This window comes from Phyllostomus discolor, chromosome 5 (assembly GCF_004126475.2).
Source record: "Phyllostomus discolor isolate MPI-MPIP mPhyDis1 chromosome 5, mPhyDis1.pri.v3, whole genome shotgun sequence".
Taxonomy (NCBI): Eukaryota; Metazoa; Chordata; class Mammalia; order Chiroptera; family Phyllostomidae; genus Phyllostomus; species Phyllostomus discolor.
In genome coordinates, this window is record NC_040907.2 from 122,772,935 (window position 1) to 122,799,718 (window position 26,784).

The 26,784-nt window shown below is 35.0% G+C and overlaps 1 protein-coding gene across 2 annotated transcripts in view; it reads right to left on the minus strand.

Moving 5' to 3' along the window:
• The window catches only part of ADK (adenosine kinase), a 573,035-nt gene that overhangs the window by 474,434 nt on the left and 71,817 nt on the right, over positions 1–26,784 (minus strand). For both annotated transcript variants that reach the window (XM_028511304.2, XM_028511305.2), the window contains exon 3: positions 16,908–16,961. In XM_028511304.2, coding sequence (XP_028367105.1) covers positions 16,908–16,961 — 54 coding nt within the window. The remainder of the gene's footprint in view (positions 1–16,907; positions 16,962–26,784) is intronic.

A 26,784-nucleotide genomic window follows, 5' to 3' on the forward strand; every position in this document is an offset into this window, starting at 1 on the left:
GCCAAATTTTCTCTCCTCTATTTGAGAAATATTCAGTAACACATAATCACACAGTTTCTCTTAATTTGTAAATAACTCTAACTCAGTAATGTTAGTATTGTTTATTTGAAAATGTAAAAAAAACTGAAACATATATTTTGTTATTACACACCTCCTTTTGCAAATAATTACACTTTTTATGCATATAATGTTAAGAGAGTTAACAGGATTTGCATTGTCAAGCTTAAAAAGAATATCTAGTTAATGTCTTTAGACTAAATAGAAGGTTCTGTCATGTATTCATTCCATTAAGATAAATACCTTTATTAAGATAAACATACAGTCCCAAACATAAGTTTACATTTCAATACTTTGTTCCACTGAGCTCCAATACCCCCAAAATATTATGCCCCCAAATATTAGGAGATATTCAATATACTTTTTAAAAATTCTGTACTCATTTAGCCTCAATTTTCACAGACAAAACTGGTAAAATAGCACCATCTGGTGGGTATCACCTTTTGAAAAACTGCATAATAGGGAATCACCTTAAAGTACTATGAATGAATAATGAAAACTAGCTTGATTAGCAAGCAAACGTACACTTGAGAACTGAACTCAAGCTGCAGCATTGTTTTGTTTTTTAATTATTGACACATTAACCATTTTTAATGTCATTAAGAATAAAATTTCTTCAGAACAACCTTGTAGTTTTAGCTTTAAAAAAAGTGTCAATTTTTAATACAAAAATACTGTACTTTTCGGACAATAAGATGCACCCCCCCCCCAATTTGGGAGGAAAATGGTGGTGCATCTTATAGTCTGAATGTAACTTACTCAGCTCACTGGGGGAGAGGGGGGGAGCAGGGTCACAGGTTATTAAATATTTTACCACACTTTTTGCTTCAAATTATTTTTTCCTATTTTCCTCATCTAAAATCTGGGTGCATCTTATGGTCCGGTGCATCTTATAGTCCTAAACTAGGACTATAGGGTATTTTTGATATCTTACATCTATACTTTTCAATGAAGAGGATAAAATGTGAACATAATCTTCACCAAAAATGGTGTTGTCTGTTATTTATGTTCATTTTAGGGCTTTTGTTTTAAGTAGGTGTGTCTAAATAATCAACTGCGATTAGCAAGGCTGTTCTTAAAGTTTATTAGCAGTAAAAGCTTTCAGAGTCCTAACTACGTTCTCAATAATGATGAAAACATAACTTAGATGATCATTTTCTTAGCTAAACAGACATGTAACAAATGAAAAAGAATATAAACAACCTGAAAACAAAATTAGAAATAAGGTGAATTTCCTAACAAACTCTTCAAGGTGAAATAAAGGAGAGCAGCATCAAAATACTAAAGTGAAACAGAAAGGTAGTATATTTCTTAGATGTTCTTTTATCTAAAGTTCTAATAATTAAATATTACATTTTTTCAATAACTACTGGTTAAACACATACTATGTTTACACTATGTATACAATGGAAGGCAAGAACGAACATACGGAGATATAATCCCATTTTCTCTAAAGATTATTACAATGTAGCTATTGTATTTCCCCACTGTCTGAGAACCTTCTAGATGCAGCATTTCTTCTAGAATGCAATGTAAAGGAAGCAAACATCTCAATTTATAAAATTTTTATAGAAGATAACACCAGGCTGATCTCTGCCCTTGCACTAAAGTGACAATAAACCTCAAGGACAACACTTTTAGTGAAAAATGTCCATATTATGATGAAGCCTTTAAAGTAACAAAAATACTGATGGCTAAACCAGAACAGCAGAGAAATCTAAAACCAAAGCCTGAGGAAAAGAAAGGGAAGGAAGAAATAAGCAGCAAATCAGTTTATTTGCAGAATCACCAAAAAACTCAGAATTTTAAATAAATAAAAAAGAAAATTTTAAAAAAATCTCAAAATTTTCTGGAGACATAAGCTATAGATCCATGTTAAAAAGCAGAAAGATTTGAAAAAATCTGAACACTGCATGGTTAAATTAAACCTTATCTCACACACATGCACTCCCCCTTCCTTTTCCCCTTTTCTGCTTCTCCCTACACCCTCCCCCCTTCTCCCTTTGTCCCGCTTATTTGACAACAAATAATATGGAAGGATGAAATCAGCATGGGAATAAAATTATGCTCTAAAAATGTTCTGATAATTGAGTCTATTTTTAATATAATTACATTATGGATCAAAGCTTTTTAAAATTTTACTAGAACATTAAATACAAAGAAACCAGAATCATTTTAACTTGTCTAGAAATCTTTCTATAATAAAAATTAAAATATTATCATTTTGGATTATGCTTTAAAAGCTAATATCCTTTTCCTAAAATTCCTCAATGATCATTTTTTATTTAACTTCCAATTTAAGTAGTATTTATTCCATAACCCACAAGCATTTAATTTGGTTCAACAACATTTAATGAGCAGAACTATGTACTACACAGAAGCTGAGGTACACATGAAATAGTCACAGAAAGTTTGACTTCAGTTTAACATAATAGACAACATACACAAGTTATACTACAGTAACAGAAGCAAATTTATCAGAGGAAGGGGGAACTTTCTGCAAGAAGCAGCTTTGAGAAGATTCAAAGACAGAAAGGTAAAATGAGGAATTTATTACATAAGATTAACGTAGGGCACCTGAAGTTTCCAAGAATAAGAGTATAATCTGTAGGATGATAAGGGCAGATGTCCAGAAATTAATAGATATTTGCTCTGCCATTTAAACAGGTCATAAGAAGTTATTTCTGATAATACCTTACTATGAGAAAAGCCACCAATTTTAATTCTTTAAGGGAGAGGTAAAGTTTCTCTTGAGTCCACAGGATCTTGATTGCTTTCAGCTCAGAATAATCCACATGCCTAATCAGCATATCTTGCTGAAGCCTATTCGGAATCCCTTCAATCCGATAGGCAATGGAGAACTCTTAAAGTGTTTTAATAACATCGTCAAGAGAAAGGACAAATTAGTGTTTTAGAAAGGCAGACAATCAGTAGGGCAGAAACAAACAACAACAAACATTAAAAGAAGAATGTGAAGTGCAGGTAAGAGAAGGGGTGCGACTGGAGGAAAGGTAACCATAGGAGGTGCCACTACGTACGTAACATTCTGGACAAGAACTATAAAAAGAAGAATGAATAGAGTTTAAGCATAACAGAGACATTTAGGAAAGTATTTATTCATTTAAAATGTATGGAGCTTCTAGAATATGTTTGGCATACTGCCAAGCTCTGATGGTACAAAAATAAAAGTAGCCTTACCTTTGAGTAGCTGGCCATCTGGAGGAGACAAAAGTAAACAACACATGACAAAGCAATGTAACAGGTCTCTGACTCTGCCTAAGGAAAGTAACTTCAAAACCCAAGACAATTTTTTGCCTTAGTGCAACTTCCTTCTTTCCCAATCATTCTGCCTATAAAAGTCTTTCACTTTGTACAGCTTCTGGGAGCTACTTTCTCTGTTAGAATGGATGTTGCTCCATTCATAAATCACTGAATAAAACCAGTAAGATCTTTAAAATGTATGCAATTGAATGTTGTTTTTTAAACAGGTAAATGTTTTCTAGATGAAGATCCAAATCTTGAAATGAATCTGAAAGGTGAGAGGTGACCTACAAGGAGAAAGGTTTCAGAAGAAGCAGTGTATACAAATACAAGGACAACAGAGATATGTTCAATGAAATGCAAATAGATGACAGGACTAGAGTAAAAACCAAAGAAATTTCTTTGGGCTTCATCCTGCAGACAAAGAGTGGTCATTAAAAGGTTTTCAACGTGAAAGAAATGAGATCAGATTTTCAGTTTAGAAAAATTGTAATAGGCCAAATGTAAATAATGCACATATTTGAGTGTCTATTATATACATGGAAACTAGTTAGGTAATTCATGTGAATTACCTTACATTAAAAATACAAAAGCTAATGGTGACAACAGCCAAAGAGCTACAGCTGATTTAAAACTACTGTTAATTCAATCACACACTGTTATCTTGCACAAATATATTAAGAACTTATTCCCGTTATTCATAGGAAGAAAAATTACTGCTACTTCAAAGAGATCATAATAATAAAGGATAGAATACTTAGCCACTACATAATTCTATTTCACATACACTTTCTCAACCTTTATTCAAACCAAAAGCTACAGCCAAAAGCTAAAGAACAAATCTGATTCTTTATAAAGCAGGTCAATTCAAAATTCAATATGGTTCCATAATGTAAATACTGGGAAAATGAACACAATTTGGTAAAATGGAAAGAACAATGGACTATACAAAAAAGATCTGAGCAACAATTTTTTCCTTGCCAATTATGATTTCTGTGCTTCAGCTTATTCATTAGTAAAATTAAAGGAATGCTCCTAAATGTTTTGTACGACTGAAAATATTCAGGAATCTGAGGGACATTTTCACTAGTGTTATGAGAAAAGAAGACATAAATTAAGCATTAAATAATACTTTATGCATAACTTTGTGGATGGGAAATGAAGCTGATAACAATTTTTTAATTTATTGATTATGCTATTACAGTTGTCCCATTTCCCCCCTTTACTCCCCTCCACCCTGTATACCCTCTCCCACCCACATTCCCCCACTTTAGTTCATGTCCATGGATTGTACATATAAGTTCTTTGGCTTCTACATTTCCTGTACTATTCTTACCCTCCCCCTGTCTGTTTTCTACCTCCCATCTATGCTACTTATTCTCTGTACCTTTTCCCCCTCTCTCCTCCTCCCACTCCCCTGCTGCTAACCCTCCACATGATCTCCATTTCCGTGGTCTGTTCCTATTCTAGTTGTTTGCTTACTTTGCTTTTGTTTTTGTCTTAGGTGTGGTTGTTAATAGTTGTGAGTTTGCTGTCATTTTACTATATATGTTTTTTATCTTCTTTTTCTTAGATAAGTCCCTTTAACATTTCATAAAATAAGGGCTTGGTGATGATGAACTCCTTTAACTTGACCCTATCTGAGAAGCACTGTATCTACCCTTCCATTCTATCACCAAAAATTCTGAACATAAAAGGGCCATAAACAGAGGGCCTTAGAACCATCCCTAAGTCTATTTTTTAAAAAAAGATTTTTGAATAAAATTCCTACAGATTGACATTAAACTGTATCCTAAGTCATTCCTAAAATTACACCTGTATAATGGCTTCATTTACTTTACTTTACAAATGTGGACTTTCAAAGTAATAACTAATAACAATGATAATGCTATCAATAATACCAGTTACAAAGTCAGTGAGATGATTCCCAGAATCCTACCTGTAGTCTTACTGGCAAATTTTGTCTTACAGTATCAATAAATCATTCTAGACAGAACAAAGAAGATAGGTAACAGACTTATACATTCGCCTAGAGACTTCCCAGATAGTGAAACATGAAAATAGCAACAAAAGAAGTGCTTCATATTATACATTATTCATTTTTCCAATAATTAACAATGGGTTTACAAGGCTAAATAATTATACTTTTAAAATAAATATTTGCTTTAACCAAACTCAGGTAAAACAATTATGAAATTATATATATCATTTTAGAACATATTTTACAGATCACAAGTCCAAGAACAACACAAAATCCCCTCATTTATAAAATAATGGAAAACAATGAAATATTATTATGAATATAGTTCTCAAGTCAATTAACAAATATAAGGGATACTACTAAGTACTAGGAATACAAATGATAATTTCTACCCTTAAAAAATGTTTAATCACTTTCAAAAACCTGAAGAGATGTCCTACTGAAAAAATAATAAATTTATACTATGCTAATGCCTGAGGGTATAAGAATGAACAAGGAAAACAAATAATAAAGATGCAAAATATAACAATAATAGTTAAAAATAATATGGAAGTCTTGAAGAGAGGCAAAAAATACCCACTTTTTAGGAATACCGTAAAATTAGATACTACTGTAACCTTTAAGGAGCTGCTGCATTAATGCTATTATTTTCCAGGACTTACATTAACAACAACAAAAAAAGACAAAGAAATGAAAAGCATAAATCTATGTAAATATTATGAAAATTATATTTAGAAAGCTCTTCATATACAAGGCAAATTGAGTATTTGTGGTTTGGCCATTATAAACTGATTTAAAGATAATTAAGTTATATACTCACAAATTTTAAACAATCTTAAATATAATAAGTAGTAAAACATAAGATTTCCTCTCACTTTTTCCAGAGATTACTGAATTCGACATTAATTTTTTCTTTAAGGTGGATTAGACCTCTAGTCATCTCTTTCATCAATGGCTAATCTATACCTCTTTGCGCAGAAAATAATATTCATTTTATGAAGACCTAATGCTACTTTTATTAAGTGACTGAGTAAAATAATTCCAAATAAGTAACTGAGTAATAATTTATAATAGTCTGGAATAAAATTCCCCTAACTGTTAAGATTTTAAACCTACACAAACAAAAAACACCACAACTATACAATAGTGTCACCTAATATGAAGACACATTCTGAGAAATGTGTCATTGGGCAATTTCATCATTGTACAAAAGTCATAGAGTGTACTTACACAAACCTAGATGGCACAGCCTACTACACACCTAGGCTACATCATACAGCCTATTGCTCCTAGGCTACAAACCTGTGCAGTATATTACTATACTGAACATTGTAGGCAATTGTAACAGTGGTATTTGCATATCTAAGCATGTAAAAGGTACAGTAAAAAATATGGTATAAAGACTTCCAATCAAGATGCAGGCATAAGTAGACATGCTTTGCTTTCTTGTGTAACCACAAGAATTACAACTAACCTCAAAACAACACCCAGAACTCCCAGAATATTAAACTGTATGAAAAGACCAACAACCAAGAATTTAAAGAAGCCATAATTATCCAGAGAGGAAGGAGGTGTGGAGATGCGGAGGCCGGGCAGAGAGACGAAGAGACAGGTGTGGCATGGACAGGGGTGCCACAGCAGAACAGGTGGCCCCACATTCACATGTGGCGGATAAAAATTAGGAAGGATACCTGGGGAGCAAGCGATCCCAGCCCCAGGCCATACTGTACTGCCCAGGTTTCCAGTGCCAGAAAGATAAAGCCCATAACTTATGGCTGTAAAAACCAGTGAGGTTTGGGGTGGCAGAAGAAACTTCTAGTTTCTCAGGAGAGTCCATTTAAAGGTCCCAGAACATACGCAAACGCACCCACTCTGGGATTCATCACAAGGGCAACAGCTGGAAGGGCGCCAGTAAATACAGGAAGTTGGTGAAGGAGCAGGACAAGACCAGGCAAACCTCTAGAAGGCATGCACCTGCACTGTCCCTACTCCAAGCCCTCCCCCTATACAGAGCCACAAAGTGATGACTTGGGTTGCCCAGCCCTGACAAATAAATAAGGCTCTGCCCCATACAATTTAACAGGTGTGCCAAGACAGGAAGTCAAAGCAGCTCTACCTATTACACAGAAACAAACACAGGGAGCCTGCCAAATTGAAGAGACAAAGAAATGTGGCCCAAATGAAAAAACAGAACAAAACCCCAGAAAAAGAACTAAATGAAATGGAGATAGCCAATCTATCACATGCTGAGTTGAAAACACTGATGATTGGGATGCTCAAAGAATTCATTGATTACAGCAACAACATAAAGGAAGAAATGAAGTTCACATTAAGTGGAATAAAGAAAAATCCACAGGGAACCAACAGTGAAGGAAGGAAGCTAGGATTCAAGTCAATGATTTGGAACAAAAGATAGAAATTAACATTCAAAAAGAACAGAGAAGAAACAAGAGCTCAAAAAAAAAAAAAAAACCCCACCAAGGATACTATAAGAATATTCTGGGACATCTCCAAAAGTGCCGACATCCAAATCATAGGGATGCCAAAAGGAGAAGAGGAAGAGCAAGAAATTGAAAACTTACTTGAAAAAATAATGGAAGAAAACTTCCCTAATATGGTAAATGAAATAGACAAGTCCAGGAAGCACAGAGAGTCCCAAACAGGATGGATGCAAAGAGGTCCACTCCAAGACACATCATAATTAAATTGCCAAAGGTTAAACATAAAGAAAGAATCTTAAAAGTAGCAAGAGAAAAGCAGTTAGCTATGTACAGGGGAGTTCCCATAATACTGTCAGCTGATTTCTCAAAAGAAACTTGTAGGCAAGAAGGGACTGGCAACATGTATTTAAAGTGATGAAAAGCAAAGACTAACAACCTAGATTACTCTATCCAGCAAAGCTATCATTTAGAATGGAAGGGCAGATAAAGTGCTTCCCAGACAAGGCAGACCTAAAGGAATTCATCATCACCAAGCCCTTATAATATGAAATGTTAAAGGGACTTATCTAAGAAAAAGAAGATAAAAAACATGTACAGTAAAATGACAGCAAACTCACAATTACTAACAACCACACCTAAAACAAAACACACTAGGCAAACAACTAGAACAGGAACAGAACCACAGAAAGGGAGGTCACATGGAGGGTTAGCACCAGGGGAGTGGGAGGAAGAGAGAAGGGGAAAAGGTACAGAGAATAAGTAGCATAGATGGGAGGTAGAAAATAGACAGGGGGACGTTAAGAATAGTATGGGAAATGTAGAAGCTAAAGAACTTATGACACATGGACATGAACTAAAGGAGAGGAATGTAGGTGAGCGAGGGTGTGCAGGGTGGAGGTGAGTGAAGGGGGAAATGGAACAACTGTAATAGGATAATCAATAAAATATATTTTTTAATAAAAGAACTAGTACTGAAAAAGTTCATGCCCTCATCTACATATTTTAAAATAGGAGAAAAATCTAAATAAAGAAGCCTAAACTTGGCAAAGAACCATTACTCTAGATCCAGACCTAAGTGGGCAATCACAGACATCATCCCCAATTTTATCACCAACACTAGATGGCTACTAGAATTAGATGTACTTATAAATGGTCAATGCAAACACTGGAGAAAAAAAAGGTTTTTGTTCTCTGCTAAGAAATGTTAAGTTGGTAATATGTAAGGCATAATCTACAGTCCATATTCAATTTTGCCAGCAATGTCCTTCACAATAGCCATCCTTCCTCTCAGAATATAATCCAGGACCATGTGTTAAATTTAGTTGCAAGTTTCTTTGGTTTCTCTTATCTGGAAAAGTTTTTGTCTTTATATTTCACAACACTGACTCTTAAAGAGTACAGGCCAGCTGTTTCATTGAAATTGGGTTTGTCTGATGTTTCTCTCACGATCAGATTCATGTGTTTGTTTTTTTATTTGTGGGGATACTACACATGCGATATTCTGTTCTGGTCAGAATACACTGTGTATCACATCAGAGAAACACATGATGTCAACTTGTATTTGAGATAATTTTAAGTGCCAAACTTTTTAATTCTATAGTTTAACATTTAAATAAGTGTTTAAAACTCCTTATTAATAACATGAGGTTAATTTTTAACATACAGAAAAACTTAAATAATATATGAGGTATTAACATTGGAAAGCAATACTATACATGTGACACATTGGTTAAACCAAATTCAAAATGACATGGACTTAAGTAGCCAATAGCAATATAAAAGCAGTCCACTCCAGATTTCTTCCAAGACTAACAGAAGATGGACTAGTTATCCTTCAAGATTGTTAAAAGGTAACTAATTAAAAAATAAAAACTTCCCTGGACAGAAGGCTCAGTTGGTTGAGTGTTGTCCCATACATCCAAAAGGTTGCAGGTTTGATTCCCAGTCAGGGCACAGACCTAGATTGCAGGTGTGTACAGGAGGCAACCGATCGATGTTTCTCTCTCACATTCCCCCACCCCTTCCTCTCTCTCTAAAATCAATAAACACATCTTCAGATGAGGATTAAAAGAAATAAAAGATAACCCAGACCAGTGTGGCTCAGTTGGTTGGATGTCATCCCGCAGAGCGAGGGGTCACCAGTTGGACCCCTGGTCAGGGCACATGCCTGGTGCGGGTTCAGTCCCTGGTCAAAGCATGTACGAAAGGCAACCGACTGATGTTTCTCTGTCAGATGAATGTTTCCCTCTTTGTCTCCCTCCCTATTTTCCCTCTCTAAAAATAAAACTTTTTAAAGAAACACAAACTATAAGAACTGCCAAGAAAATATGTATGTATCAATATAAAACATTTCACTGATATAGGAAAATATTACTTATTTCAAGGGCATAATATTTGTTTTAAAGATAACAAAGGATGGATTTGTTGTATTAATAAAAATTGGTTCAATTCTATTCTTTCAAACAATTCTCTGATATCAAATTCAGTCAAGGTTGACAAATATAAAAGGAATAAGAATCATCCTTGAATTTCTTTGCTCCACCATAATGCAGGCCAGTGCGTGTGTAAACTACATCATATTTAAACAGAATAATCAATGTTTTGTACTAACAAAGGCTTTAAATATAAAATCCTATAAAATTGTTTAAAAGCCTATTTATGCATGAGCCTTTCAATGTCCTCTGATCCTACTTAGAAGAGAGTACAGTTAATTTTTTATAAATTGAAAGAACATAAAAATTTCAGTTGTTACATATCCTCATCCTTACGTCATGTACATAGTCTTAGTTTTACGGTTAACATCAGCTAGCCCGTGTTTCTAAATTCCTTCTTGAAAGCCAATTACATTTCCTCTGCCCTCATTCAAGTAGGGAATACATCTTTGAAGAGCTAATTACACAACTGAATATTTAAATATAAAATGGTCTGAGAAAGAACAGAGAAAAAGTGATGGTAAAAAAAAAGTATCCACCCATACCCCCACAAAGGGATATTGGTGGTAGGATTTGGTAGCAAAAGATTTTCCTTGCAAAAACACCAATTTATGCAAATTGTACATGTGAAGCATAACTTTCTGTATTTCTTTGGATCTTGAGAAAATATTTCTTTTGCTCTTTCTACCATATAGTAATTTTTTGTCTCTTTTCTGAAAAAAAAAATCATTTAATGAATATTTTCCCATCCAATTCAACATTCTTTTAAAATTCTGGGGGAACGAGATAATTGTAAATATGATATATAGAATCCAATTAAACTATAAAACTTTTTTTAATCCAAATTTTCCATCAGGCTTTATTCTACCTCCTATGATCTCACCCAACACAGACTTAGAGACCACAAGTCTCACTGGCCTTCCCAAACAAAGCACTAAAGTACTAGGAATGTTTGAGGAAGGTAACTTAATTTCATATAGGCTATAAAAATGTAATATATACAAAGTGAGACATTTTCATAAAGGTAATATTTTCACAAGAAAAACACTTGGAAGTGATTAAGATATAAAGGTCAATTTAAAAGAAAATTTTAAAATCTGTTCTAGGTAATGAATGTTTCAACCACTGTGTTAAATAGTTGAAGAGTCAAGTTGCAATCTTAATAAAGTTCTACAGAGGGAGCTAGCACCACAAAGAATAAATAACAGAACTTCAAGAAAAGACCTAGTCTGCTGGAAATACTGGATTTCTGTTCATAAACATGAGCTCAGATTATCCTCTAAGATTTTATCTTAGCCATCAAAAACACAGTATTACCTACAAACTATGGCATATTTCTAGTAAACCACATAAAAACTTATAAAATATAATATCCATCATAAATACCTTTAAACACTCTGTGAAGCTGGTATACATGTTTTAAATAATTCCTCCAAAAAGGTAAAAAATACTGTTTTTCCTAAGTTACTGAACTTAAGCAAAATAGAAAGCAATAAAAAATCTGAAATCAAAACACACTCTCTATCCTTTTCTGCCACAAGACAAAGTAGAATTTCTCCATGCCTCAGTTTTCTATAAAATGGGAGTAATTATATCTACCTCAAAAGGTTGCTGTGAAATTATCACAGCATAAAAATAATTAAAATAATGTTTTCTTGTCCTTTAATACGTAAGTGTTATTTAATTGTTCAATACTTTCAAAAAAGAAATCAATAAGTGTATTCAGCAGAAAAATTATTTTCAAGGATTAGATTAGTCACTAAAAATTTCCCAAAACTCCAAAATCCTTATCATTCCCCAAAACTATCTCAATCCCAAAGGGGATACAGACAGTGTTGGCATACCCTTACTTTATTTTCCAGGTATTATCTTTCATGGCTTCATTCTCAGAATGTTCCTGTTTGTTTTAGACAAAGGAGAAGAGAATTCAACATACCAGCACTTTCTGTTCATTCCATGTTGACCGCCCTGAACATTCACCCCATATAGTTCGCCCATATTTGTTTTAGGATGAAACTTCCGATGGAAGCATTATACATAGAATCAAATAACTTCTATAGAAAAAGATTGTATTCAAGAGAAAGGGTTCTAGAATGTTCAAGAAAATGAGGTTAAAAAAGACAAAAGTATTTTTAAATTATTCCACATAATATGTGACTGTAAAATGTATGAATTAACTACATTATGGCTATAATCTTTATTTCATAAACATCTCTAAAAGCTTTTAGAATCAAGTTGCCCAAAAATCTTTGTATTACACCCTCTCCCTGGAATAGGAAATGTCCTGCATTTTGAAGTCAGGTATAAGTAGTATTTGATGATTCTCATCAACTCACTCAGTAGAAAGTCTGAGGAAGTTCCTAAAACCATAATACAAACTATGAAATTAATCAGTCATTGAGTTTTCATATTGCTATTGGGTTCATTTTAATCAGTTACTGAGTCTTACAATTGGATATTAATCCCTTTTATATAAAAAAATCACTGCATATGTAGGGAGCTGCTTGGTACAACAGAAAAAAAAAAAAACCCCACACTAAAATGGGAATCAGGAGACTTGAATTCTGGTCCAGCATTTGTCATTATAGTATAACCTGTACAAATCACTTTATCACTGTAAATTTCACTCAATTTCATTATAAATTACAGATACTAGTTCTGAAGTTCATTTCTAGATTCAAAGTTCTATAATTTAAAAGATATGGAAAAAGTGGCCTTTGAGAACAAAACCATAAAAATCCTATTTATGCGTGTTGAAAAGCAATAACCATTTAACTTTGTTGGTCCCAGACGTTCTTTATTTCAATTTTGAGCTTCTGCTTGCCAGGAGTTTTTCATACTTTTGCATTAAGCAAATACATTTTGCCATGAACAAAATCTATTAGCTTTATAGGCAATCAGTTCTTATATTATTCTTATAAAACAATCTCGAGGTTTTCCAAGAACTGCTCAGTAACAACAGTAATAATAATGGGTATAAGAGCTTATCAGATGTTACTGATTATCTCTAATTGCTCTTTACATATTCTTAAACATGTCACTTAAATACTTATAAATCTCCCCTGGTAGTTTAGAAATTGGAGACTGTTCTCTAAAAACTGTATTTTTTACACTACACCGAAGATCAAGACCTAACAGTGCCCTGTCCAATACCTGGCATCATTCCCCTTGCATGACTCATTCCTTTTCCCCCATTTCATCATAATCATACATTGCTGATCATAATTATTGCAAGACAAAATTTTAAAACTTAAAGGGTAATTCTGAAAAAATAATTAAGTTTTGACATAAAAAAAACATTAAAGAGAATTCATTCAACATCAGAAAGGAAAAATATACCTCATATCCAGAATAGCAATACATTGCTTATAAAAATTCCCTCTTTATCTTGGCAGCTATCTTGAAAAGTCAGGTAAATAAATGTGAATCTTTTTAAGAGGCTTCCCCCCATATAGTACAGCCAATTGAAAAACATCTTCAGATATCAAGTTACTCCTGCCTGTATTAAGTGGCACGGATACTTCTAAATGTATTTATATTGCCTTTGGTATTTGTCCCTAACTCCAGCCAACTTTTAACTTTCTTTATCTTAATCTTTACTGAAGGTATTCAATTTAGGTATTCGTAAAACGAACAGATATTTACAGAGACAAAATGGTTCCATAACTGTTGATATGTCCAATAAGAAACCCACGATTACAAAATCTTCAATTATGAAACTGTTTTTAACTGTCAAGTACTTAAATTGGAGAGTTAGTCTTCATTTGTAAATGAAGTCAATATTCTTCCTTTCAGTAGCACCTAGCACATTGACTAGTGAGTGAAGAATATTTAGTGAATGAAATAGTGATGTTTTTCTAATTTATTTTAAGTTACTCCATTGACAAAACTAAAATGCTAATAGACTAAGAAAATCTACAGAAGACTAATGAAACTAGTTCATTACTGAACTATATAGAGAGCAAAGTATAAATTATATAGTTTTGGATTATTCCTACCACAAATTTAACTGTTTGACTTTCCCTACTTAAAATCATCCCCCAGAATCTTCAGCATATAGAATATTAGGAACCAAGAACCTGAGGAAAACCATTCTGCTTAAACAAACAATTGTCACTGTCACTGCTGACCAATCTTTCCGGTTTTGTTGCATGTCAGTCTTCCCCAGACAAATAACAAGTATATCTGTAAAGCATATTTTATAAACTAAGAATATTTTTCATGAAAATGCTGTTAGTATTTACCACCTAAAATTTTATCAAGATAATTAGAGTTATCACTGTATCATTATTGGTTCACACAGAATTAAGGTACATTTTCAAAAAGCAGGCTAATGTGATGGTATCGCTGCATTTTTGCAATGTCATGATAAATCAAGTCTGTCTTTAACATACTAGAATTAAGAAGCAATAATGTTTTATGAAAACAAAGCATGGAATTATTAATTGGATAATTAAATTTTGTTTTATATCTACAGCTTATTAATTTTTTAAGATTTTATTTATTTTTAAAAAGAAGGGAAGGGAAGGGAAAAAGAGAGGGAGAGAAACATCGATGTGAGACAGAAACGTCAATCAGTTTTACCTCTCATACACATCCTGACCATGGACTGGACTTGCAAACCAGGCTTGCTCCCTGACCAGGAATGGAATGAACCAGTGACCTTTCGCTTTGCAGAGCCAAGCCCAACCAACTGAGCCAACATCGGTCAGGACCAGCTTATAATATTTTAAAAAGCTTGGTCTTGAGCACAAAGAAATCTTAGCTATTTTAATTATAAGGACAAAAATTAGATTATTTATGAGCAGCTTTCATGAAAGGCTAGTGTTGCAGTGGCATATTCAACTGAGAGTTTAAAAACTACAAGGCAGAGAACCAGCAGCCACAGAACAAAGATAATCAACTAATGCCAAAACAAGTAACAATATTAACAAGCATAAGAATCTTACTATGTAACCACTACTTACTAAGACTTCATGTTATACAAAAAAATAAAATTGTGCTCATTCAACCTTTAGACGTACATTATATTTGCTCAGTTCACCATTATGACTATAAAGCTGAAACAGTTCATCTTATAATAGATAAGCATATTAAATTAACACTTTAAATTTAATGAATTTAAAATTTCTTTCATTAAGTTGTTTTTCTGGTTATAGAAAAAGAAAAAAAAATCCAGATAAACAATTCATAAGTTTTAAATATCATACCATTCTGAGTAGCATGATGAAATCTTGCACTGTCTAGGTCTGTCCCACCCAGGATGTGAATCTTTCCCTGGCCCAGTGTATCCAAGTTGTATAGCTACTTAGTAGCCCTCTGGGTTACCAGATCCACTGTTGTGGTATCACAGTGCTTGTGTTCAAGTAACCCTTATAGTAGCCTACTGTTATGTTACAATGCCTGCCTCATTCACCTAACAGCATCTCATCACATAGGCATTCTATCATTTCACATCATCATCATAAGAAAGGAGAATATAATACAGTAAGTTAAGAGAGAGACCATATTCACATAACTTTCATTGCAATATATTGTCATAATTGTTCTATTTTATTATTGTTATTAATCTTTTATAATGTATAATTTATAAGTTAAACATTATCATAGGTGTATAAATACAGGAAAAAAAAACATAGTATATATAGCATTTGGTACTATCCATGATCTTAGGTCTCTACTGGGGGTCTAGTAATGTATCACCCACGGAAAAGGTGGTACTACAGTATTATCAAGCATGGTCCAACCTGAAGGTATGAATTTCTCAAATTCTAGACATGAGTTATTTGTATAATAATTAAGATTATCAGAACTTTTTCATGGTACAATGGGAAAAAGGTAGACTAACTAGAAAGCTGAAACACACAAAAAAATTTAGCTTCCCTCTTTAGACAATCTTATGACCCTAAAAAGGTTAAGGTAAGGTGAATTTTAAAAACTCCCAGGTCAGTAATTTTTAACTAAAAACTTCACAGTCCCTGTAAGGTAGCAGTAATCTTTTAAATACTTCTGTAGGGCAGAAAAATGGCAATGCAGATATCCCAGAGTCACATACACAGTTATTTTTGTCTAAAAAACAAAACCCTAAGAACATTAAAACTTTAAAAGGAAACAAAATTGTACTCACATTTCAAACTGTTTAAAGTGTTTTACCTTATGCTAAACAATATTGACACACTTACTGTTTCATAAGGCAATGAAAGAAACAAAGCTATACTTCTCTATCTTAAGCGTAAGGGTGGGGAAGTCAAGTAAGGGCCAAAAATTAACAGTGACAATGTAATATTTTATCTGGAAAAAGAAAATGAAATGACATATTTCCCAACTATGGAATATAATATTACATATTTTAATGTGCATACAGGAACGATTATTTCCTGAAAATTTATAGGGTATAAATATCCTAATTCTACTAGGATTAAGGTCATAGTGTTATGTTTTTATATTTCATATAATCTTTTTTTTTAAGATTTTATTTATTTTTAGAGAGGGAAGGGATGTAGATAGACAGAGAGAGAGAAACATCAATGTGCGGTTGCTGGGGGTCATGGCCTGCAACCCATGCATGTACCCTGACTGGGAATCGAACCTGCGACACTTTGGTTTGCAGCCCGCACTCAATCCACTGAGCTATGCCAGCCAGGGTATTTCATATAATCTTAAAAATCAGATTTATATACATCTACTCCAAAGACAGGGTAAACTATGTTACAATCTTGGGTTTAATGCACTTACAGTTCCTTGTGCTTGTCTTCAGCCAAGATTTGGTCATTTGCTTTAAGAGAATACCTGTAACACAGAACAAAAATATACTGGTCATACAAACATACAAATTTGTTTGACTCATAGACATCTGACTGTAGTATCAACAGTTGACACCCATCAAGCACTACCACACTGTTCATTAAAAAAAACGCCCAAGTTCGCCCTGGCTGGCGTAGCTCAGTGGATTGAGCTCGGGCTGCGAACCAAAGCATCGCAGGTTCGATTCCCAGTCAGGGCACATGCCTGGGTTGCAGGCTAGGGCCCCCAGCAACCACACATTGATGTTTCTCTCCCTCTCTCTCTCTCCCCCTCTTCCCTCTCTAAAAATAAATAAAATCTTAAAAAAAAAAAAAAAAAAAAAAAACGCCCAAGTTCTTTGCTGTTCTTAGTCACTTCCACACACACGACCCCAAGAATTGGTCAACTTGACCATGCTTTGACAGCACAAGACATCTTCAGTATTCTTCTATACTGAATCATCTGTAATGTTACTCATCTAGCAGGTCAAAATTCAAGAAACTACTCTAATGGTGTATTTAAGAGTAAAAGTAGGCTGTTATCCCATTCACTAAACACATAGTAAATATCTGCTGTGCACCAGACTATGTACTGGGTAGTATGACTTAAGAGGAAAAATAAGCTTTGAAGTTCCTGACTGGATGGACCATTTACTAGCTTAATGACTATAGGCAATTACTTCACCTCTTTTAAGTCCATTCCTTATCTATAAATTAGAGGTTGCTATAAATTTTAGAGCAAGGATCTTTCAAATTAGTGCTGAAGTTAAAAGAATTTCTAAGGAGTACATTGATGAAATAGGTTTAAAAAAAATGGACAACAATTCCCAAGTCTTCGATTTCCAATTGTATTCAACCCTTTCCTAAAACTAATCTACCTGACGATGGATCAGAGGTCCAAGTACAGTAACCATGTAGGTTATCCTTTCTTGCCTCCCCTTTCACAAGTGCCTTTATCCGCTTTATAAAGAGAATGGTGTTATCTATCACCCGTCCTGAATAAAACTGTACCGCACTACCCAGTGTATAAAAAAATCTCTGATGTACAAAACAAGGAATGATTCATATTCTGTCTGCAAAGCCTTCGTTAATACCACAAACTGACTACAGGGTTTCCTGTTTTATACATCATTTCTATAAATAACAAAGCCAGAAATTATAAGTGGGGAACTGTGATAGGATGTTCTAGTTGCAGATATATAAGGACATGGAGCAGAAGTTGACCGCAACTTTCATTTTGAAAGTTTATCTCGTTCATCCCATGTTCATCATTAAAGAACACATTAAAGAACTTTTACTTTTCAGGAAAAGTCCTGTGAAACAAAGCTAAGTCAGTTTCTAATAAGAAAAAATAAAGACAGCATCAACTTATTTCTTCCAGTAAACAAACTTAAAACAAGGCTCCTTGACCTTCCATTTATCTACTGAAGATTAAATATCAAAAGATGGTTGTCACAGAAACATGAACCAAAGCCATTTATTTGAATTAAAAATGAGGCCAGGCCTTTTTTTTACCATGAAAATTAATCTGATTGGTTTGACAATGAAGAACAGTTTTGCCATTAAGGTTCTATGGCGGACAACCTTAAAATGAATGGCTTTGACTAAAAGACATTTAAGGTTCTTGATAAAGACATTCCATCAAAAAAAAAATCCTTTTCACAAAGGCATATTGAAATTAACAACATTTTACTTTTACCATCATCTCCTGAAATGTTAAGATAAACATACTGCCTATAAGAAAAACACTAATAGAAATAATTACTAGTTATTTAAAAAGCCTTAATAACGCCTTTCTTGGTATACTTCCCAGAATTCATGTCTCCAGTGACTCTAATAAATGACCACTCCAGGTGGTTTCTAATTCTCCGTTTCCAACAAACTTGAAGAGAGGCCTAATCAAATTACCATTGAGAGATAAATAAAAATAATGTTTGATGACAGAGAAGTTCAAATAATTGAGTAACAAAGCTAAAGCAAAATCTGTCTATTACCATCCAATTAATTATGTGAATTTTTTCTCAGCACTTACATCTCTAAAGAAAAAAGGGAAATAGGATGATGCAGAACTTGTCTTATTGCAGCAATGTGTATTATTTATCCACAAAAAGTTGAATTAAAAACAGTTAAAAACTAGTATCACCCATGTCATCACAAGATGCATTAACTTCATTTTCTTCTGTTTAATAATTATTTAACAAGATTTTAATATATTTATGTTGTTTTACTAACTACACGCTAACTGTAATTTAACGACTGGAAGATATTTTTTAATTCAATTTACATATATATTTTTATGGAAGAGACGTATGATAGGGTGATCAATATGCATGAAGGGTTTTAATGCATAAAATACATTACTTTCATAATATATTACATGTAAAATATAATTCCTGCATAAAAATACATTACTTAAAGAAAAGACTGGTGAGGAAAAGTGTAACAGAAATACAAATTTAAACAGAAAAAGAATATAAAATTTTTAAATGTTAAAAAAAAGCTTGTTCATGCATTTTTAGAAATGGATGATGACAGTTATCAAACCACTATGTTAAAGTCCACTGTAAGAATGACCTGTCAGTTTTATTTAATATTACAATAAAAACTCATTAACTTAATGAATGAGAAAGTACTTCTTTATCAAAAGATTTCTATGTAAGTTAAAAAGTTTTAAACCAGTGGATTTGATGACATCTATATTTTAGCAAAGAGTTTGGTACATATACAATAGGAACTCACTCAGAGTTACTTTCCTTCTTTCTCTAGCTGGCTAAAATAGAGAAATAACAAACATATCTTGCTTAAAGACCTCACAATTCAGCAAGCAAAGAGAACAAAATAACTGTTCATAGTGTGATAAATGTTACAAAAAAGTACAATATATACTGTTCATACAAAAGAGGAACTAGTCAGACTCCTTCCTAAGACAGGCAAGAAAAGGACAGCTTTTATCTGCTCCCCAATTTTCTATTCCCCCATAACATCTCTCTTCACTGCTCCTGCCCCATAAACAACCTTCCCATTTAAAATTTCAGGATAAGAATTTGAAGGGAATACTAAAAGAGGCCTGAATAGGCCCTGGCTGGTGTAGCTCAGTGGATTGAGCATGTGCTGCAAACCAAAGTGTCGCAGGTTTGATTCCCATCCAGGGTACATGCCTGGGTTGCAGGCCATAACCCCCAGCAACCACACATTGATGTTTCTCTCTCTATCTCCCTCCCTTCCCTTTCTAAAAATAAATAAATAAAAATCTTTTTAAAAAACGAGACCTGAATAAAAGGCCCATAGAGGCAAGAAGCAGGCAAGTATAGCCTGATTTTGATCAAATTACCAAAAAGAAGATTTTACTCTCCTAATTCACACAGTACATCTCCAGGTCTTCAACAATGAGTTTACAAGATCAATTTTGAACTATGCTCTAAGCAAGTAAATTTTCCAAACTCAAACAGGCCTCACAATCACTGTTCCTATAGTATTCCTTTCTCTGATCTGATTTCCCCCTACCGCAAACCAGGTAGGTAGCCTTCCATCAGATCTCAATTACCTTTATTCTTCTTCATCTTTGCTGGATTTTTCTCAATTTTATCTTTCTTACCTCTGCCTTGACTCTTGCACACATAGAAATCTAGCCTATACATAAAACTGCAAGGTTTGACGATATAGTACTCAAGAGTGTTCTCACTTCTGACATCATCTGCAAGTTCAGAGGGTCCCCCAAACCACCCTCAGGTTCAATAATTCACTGGAAGGGCTCACAAAACTCACTCAAAGCTATCATACAGATTACATGGTTACAGATTACAAGAAAAGGATACAAATCAAAATCAACCAATGGAAGAGACATCCAGGGCAGTGTGGGGGACAATTCCAAATGCAAAGCTTCCAGGATGCATTCTCTCCTGGCATCAACATGGCACACTGGTGATACGGGACAATATGGTCGAGTACTGCCAGCCAGGGAAGCTCACGGAGTTTTAGTGTCCAGAGTTATTCTTTCTTCATTGAAGCTTCATTACATAGGTATGGTTAATCAATTGACTGTTTAAGTGATTTAAGTAGTTCTCCAGGTCAATTGATACCATATGCCCTACCCTAAATCACATAATTGGTCACATTATTGGGTGTGGCCATCCCTGTCCTAAACAGAAAGACACTTCTACACGTATAATGTAGATTACCTCCCAGAAGCCAAGGGCAAAACCAGACCCCTCATTGGGCAAGGCCAAATTCTTGACATATGCCTATCTGTATGTTATTTACATATGTCTATAAATATACAGATGTACAAATCTGTGTATGTATATTTCTTTATTCATAAGCTTCCATCCAGATCTGTATTTTTCATATAACTCTCCCTTATAAATGCCTACTATATGAAAAGCCACTACAATAGCCTATAGTTGTCAATTAGCTATCTTGCTGCCTAAAAAATAACATTCTAATTTTTAAAATGGAACACTGACTTAGTTAGCAAATTAGAAAAAAGGCACCATTAGAGAGGTGATTTCTTCCTCCAGGCAACTTAAATACCTTTCCAAAACTCATAAACTACAACCAAACTCCATATTTATAGATGGTTATTTGTAAGGGAATAAAAACTTTACAATACATTATTTAAAATGTACAGAAATAGTACACACCTACAATTGTAATAATTATGTTCTAAACCATAACAAACTACTTAACGTTCATTTTAAAGTAGGCAAACCATAACTTATCATTACAAATGTAAAGGTAAATATACCATCAGAACCATAATCCTTACCAATGAAATGGAGATATTTTTCACTGAAACATACAATTAAATGTTTAAATGTGAGGTTTGTAATTATACATAGTTCTCATTTTCGTTTAGTATGTCCTGTTCTGCCAACCTTAACTGCTGTTTGCAGAATGGAAGATATAGAGCCTTCTGAATCTCTTTATTGCATTTAACTTATTTTGTGAACATTCCATGTTTTATGTTAATAAACCTCAAAAAGAAAATTCAATTTAGTAGAAAGTAGAGAGCTGTACCTCCGTTGTCTACCCTGTCTTTCTCAAATGGAAACAAGGCACACATTATTTTTAAGATGGGTTTTGTTTCCTAAAGACATGATTAGATAGATGTTCTGCTTTTATATCCATTTCTTAGATTCAAACATGAACACAGTCCCTAAAAGAAGAGAGACAACAAAAAGGTATAGTGCTAGTTCTCAAACTTCTTTCTGACTGAATCTACCAGAGGAAAAACACATACACTCTGGTCATCAGAAGATGAGGAGGCAGGAGAGAGCACCAGGAAAGACCCTCTTATCCTGCAAAGAAAACTTCTTGAGTGAGTGGAAAACCATAAGACTGAAAGTCTGAGACCTGTGTTATTGTCTGGATTCTGCCATTAATTAGCTTTTTGAAGTGAACAAGCCATTTAATTTCTCTAAGGAAGACAAACTACCTATGTCACAGGGTTGCTATTGGATCAAATAAGATAATACATGAAGTGTCCAGCACATTATTTAATGTACAATAAATTCTCATCCTTCCCCCATTTTCTTTGAATGCTTCCACCTCTTTAAATGAACAATTAGTTCAAAATGGAGGGGCTGGGGGAGAACGTCAGTTTAAAGTGTTTTCATATTTGGAAACAACTGCATGACTATAAATTTTCATTAAGGAAACCAGACACTTTGTATAAGAATGTCAATGAGAGCATTATTTATTGAAAACTAAAATTGTAAACAATCAGCCCTGGCTAGTGTGGCTCAGTGGATTGAACATTGGCCTGCGAACCAAAGGGTCGCTGGTTCGATTCCCAGTAAGGGCACATGCCTGGGTTGCAGGCCAAGTCAGGTCCCCAGTAGGGAGCGTGTGAGAGGCAACCACACATTGATGTTTCTCTCCCTCTTTTTCTCACTCTCTTCCCCTCTCTAAAAATAAATTTTAAAAATATTTTTTAAAATTGTAAATAATCACACCACACAAAAAATAGCAGACTGCATCAATAAACTATAGCAAAACCATGGGGAAATGGTTCAACATTAAGTTGAAAAGAAAACCCAATATAGTCCTAGAAAGAACTGGAAATATACATATGTAAAAACATTATATATAGCATTACAGGATTTTTATTTTCTTCCTTGTACTTTTAAAAACTGTCAATAATAAGCATATTATTTCTGAAATTTGAAAAAATATATAAAAACAAACATGTAATACTTTAGAATGTGATTATGTAATATTCATCTGGATATAGTTTTCACTTAAACTTTTCAACCAATGAACATGAAAGTCTTCAAAGATTAGTTCAAATCTTCTCTTGTATAAAAACTTAAAATTTTTAATTTAAATGTTATTGAATAAACATTGGCAGCAACAGATGACAAATTAAATAGGAAGAAGAGGAGAGAAAAGGGAGAGAGGGGAAGAGAGAGTAACAGAGAGGAGGAAGTAGGAGAGGACAAAGAGGACTCCTTTCCCCAATCCTGTCTGAGCTGTTTATAGACGACACACTTAAAGCAAAAAGTATAAAATCCAGTAATGGCATTTCCACCATGGGCAATGGGAAAACGCTACTGTTATTTAGGTTAATCATTTACTATTAGAACATATAAATAAAACATATTCATACATTATAGGTAACTATTATGATATGCCAGAACAGTAGTAGTATAATAAAATAAAGTTTAGGCCTTCTATAAGAGACTGAAACAAACGTTATTTATTCAAATGTGTTTCTCCCTGAAAATTAGGATAACATAGAATTTCAGGCTGAAGGTCCTTGAAGAGATGGTGAACTCCAGAACCAGCCCTAACTCAGTGGTCCCCAATCCCTGGGGGCCACCAGATGCTGTGGGTCCCTGGTCTACTAGGAACCTGGCCACACAGCAGGATGTGAGCTGCAGCAAGGCAGCTAAGCTTCATCTGTATTTACAGCTGCTCTCCATTGTTGGCACTACCACCTGAGCTCTTCCTCCTCTCAGATCAGCAGCGACATTAGGTTCTCACAGGAGCATGAACCCTACTGTGAAATGCACACAGGAGGGATCTAGGTTGCACATTCTTTACGAGGATCTAATGCCTGGTGATCTGAGGTGGAGCTGAGGCGGTGATGCTAGTGCTGGGGAGCAGCTGCAAATACAGATCATCATTAGCAGAGAGGTTTGACTGCACAGAGACCACAATAAATCAACTGCTTGCAGACTCATATCAAAACCCTGTCAGTGAGTGGCAAGTGACAATTAAGCTGTATCTGGTGGCAGGCTTTACAGTAGCAAGTGAATTGAGGTACTTCAATTGTACAGCTGCATCAGTGGCAGGCTTTAAGTCAGAATCATACACTTATTTTAGTCTGCACGTGGCCTGCCCATTATTTTATTTACCACTTTTGTCTGCACCTCTTCCCTGCACTGCGCACTTGTCTCAGTCACAGTTTTGGTAAGCCCACAAGCTAACCCTAGCCAAAATGAGTAAAAAGCAAACATTACTGGAGAGCGTCCTTAAAAAGGGGAAAAGACCCAATGATGAGACAGAGGAAGACTCTAAAACTGCAAACAAAACACAAGATGCACTTAAAAGAAAATACCCATAGTCCTACTTAAATTACAGGTTCACTGCAATAGGTGATTCACATTCTCCAAGTCCGCTTTGTACAATATGTGATGACCAATTATCCAATGAAGCCATGGAACCTTCAAAACTGCTTTGCCAAGCGCCCTGCATTAAAAGACAAGCCTTTGGAGTTTTTCAAAAGAAAAAAATGTGAACACAAAGAAAGAAGCAATTATTAAAGGCCAACACTTCATCAAATGTATCTGCACTGAGAGCATCATTCCTAGTTACTAACCACATCACTAGAGCTAAGAAGGCCTTTACTACTGAAGAGATGATCCTGCCTGCAGCTATGTATATTTGTCATGAACTCTGAGGAGAAGCTGCAGTTCAAAAGGTGTCAAGTGTTTCTCTGGCTAACACTGTAACTAGACAAATTGATGAAATAGCAGAGGATAATGAGGCACAACTGTTAGGATTAGTGAGTCACCATGGTACGCAAGCTGAGTTGACCAGTCTACCAATGTTGACAACAAGGCAACAACAATGTTTGTTTTTGTGCGATGTGTTTTCAGGAGGATGTGCATGAGGATATGTGTTGTACACCTTTGTTGCCAACCAACACCACAGCTGCAGAACTGTTCCAGTCTTTGACTATTACATATCAGGAACACTGAATTGGTCATTTTGTGTCAGTATATGCACGGACAGAGTCGCTGCCATGACTGGACTGCTTTCTGGTTTCACTGCTCGGGTCAAAGGGCTGGCTTCTGAACATGAGTCTACACACTGTGCAGGCTAGCCTAAAAATGTCACCTGAACTTAACATTTTACAGGATGTGATTAAAATGATCAACCAGGAACAAGTATAAAGGGACACCTGGACAAAACTAGGGGGGTGGAAATGCGAGGGAGATGAGCAGGGCTGGAGGGTCAGCTGGGATGGGAGTAAAAGACAGAAAACTGTACATGAACAACAATTAAAATAAAATTTTAATAAATAAATAAATAATCAACCACATTAAAGTCCATGCCTTTAGCTCACATCCATTGGTGCAGCTCTGTGAGGAGATGCACGCAGAGCACACACATCTTCTCTTATACACAGAAATGAGGCGGCTTTCCAAAGGTAGATCACTGGCCACTTTTTGAGTTAAGAGCTACTCCACAGATTTCTTTTAGAAAAGCAGTCACCATTGGCAGCACATTTCAGTGACACAGAGTGGATCTCAAAATTTGCTTACTTGTGTGACATATTCAGCCTGCTCAATGAACTCAGTCTGTCACTTCAGGGGAGAATGACAACTGTGTTGAAGGTGGCAGATAATGTGTTCAAGTGGCTGTATTCAAAGCCAAACTGGAATTATGGGGGCAACGAGTGAACACTGGAATTTTTGACATGTTTCAAACATTAGCAGAGATTTCAAGAGACTGAGCCAGGGCCTTCCCTCTCCCAGCTGGTGTGTGATCACCTCACACACCACTTTTTCAGAAGAATTTGAGCATTACTCCCCAACCACAAAAGAACCCCGAACTGGGAAGGAATGGATCCAAGACCCATCTGGGAGTAAGCCAGGTGAAGTGATTTTGTCCTTGCAAAAGAGGACTAACTGCCTGAGACCACAAATGACAGTGGCCTTAAAAGTGTGTTTGAGACAACTTCAAATCCCCATACGTTCTGGATTAAAATCAAGGTGAAATGTCCTGAGATTTCCACAAAAGCACTGAAAAGCCTGCTGCCATTTCCAACATCCTATCTTTGTGAAGCAGGGTTTTCTGCAGTGACAGCACCAAAATGAGATTACGGACAGGACAGAAGCAAAACACTTCAGGTGTTACTGTCTCCCATCCCCCCAGATGGGACCGTCTAGTTGTGGGAAAACAAGCTCAGGGTTCCCACTGATTCTGCATTGTGGTGACTATGGTGAAATAACGGTATAATTATTTCATTATATATTATAATGTAATAATAGAAATAAAGTACACAATAAAAGTAATGCATTTGAATCATCCCAAAACCATCCCATTGCCCTGGCATGTGGAAAAATTGTCTTCCACAAAACCAGTCCCTGGTGCCCAAAAAGGCTGGGGACTATTGCCTACCCAAAGTCACACATGTAGGAAGTGATGGCAATCTGGCTGCGACATCTGTCACCCCACTCATTGCCAGGTTGATTCGGCTGATCTGGCTGGCTAGGCGGGTGTCCCCTTCCTCCCTCATGATCCATGCGCATCCCCCCCGAAGCTGCGTGCTCAGTGGAAGAAGACAACCTTCCCAACTGGAGGAGAGGACCAGTCTTCAG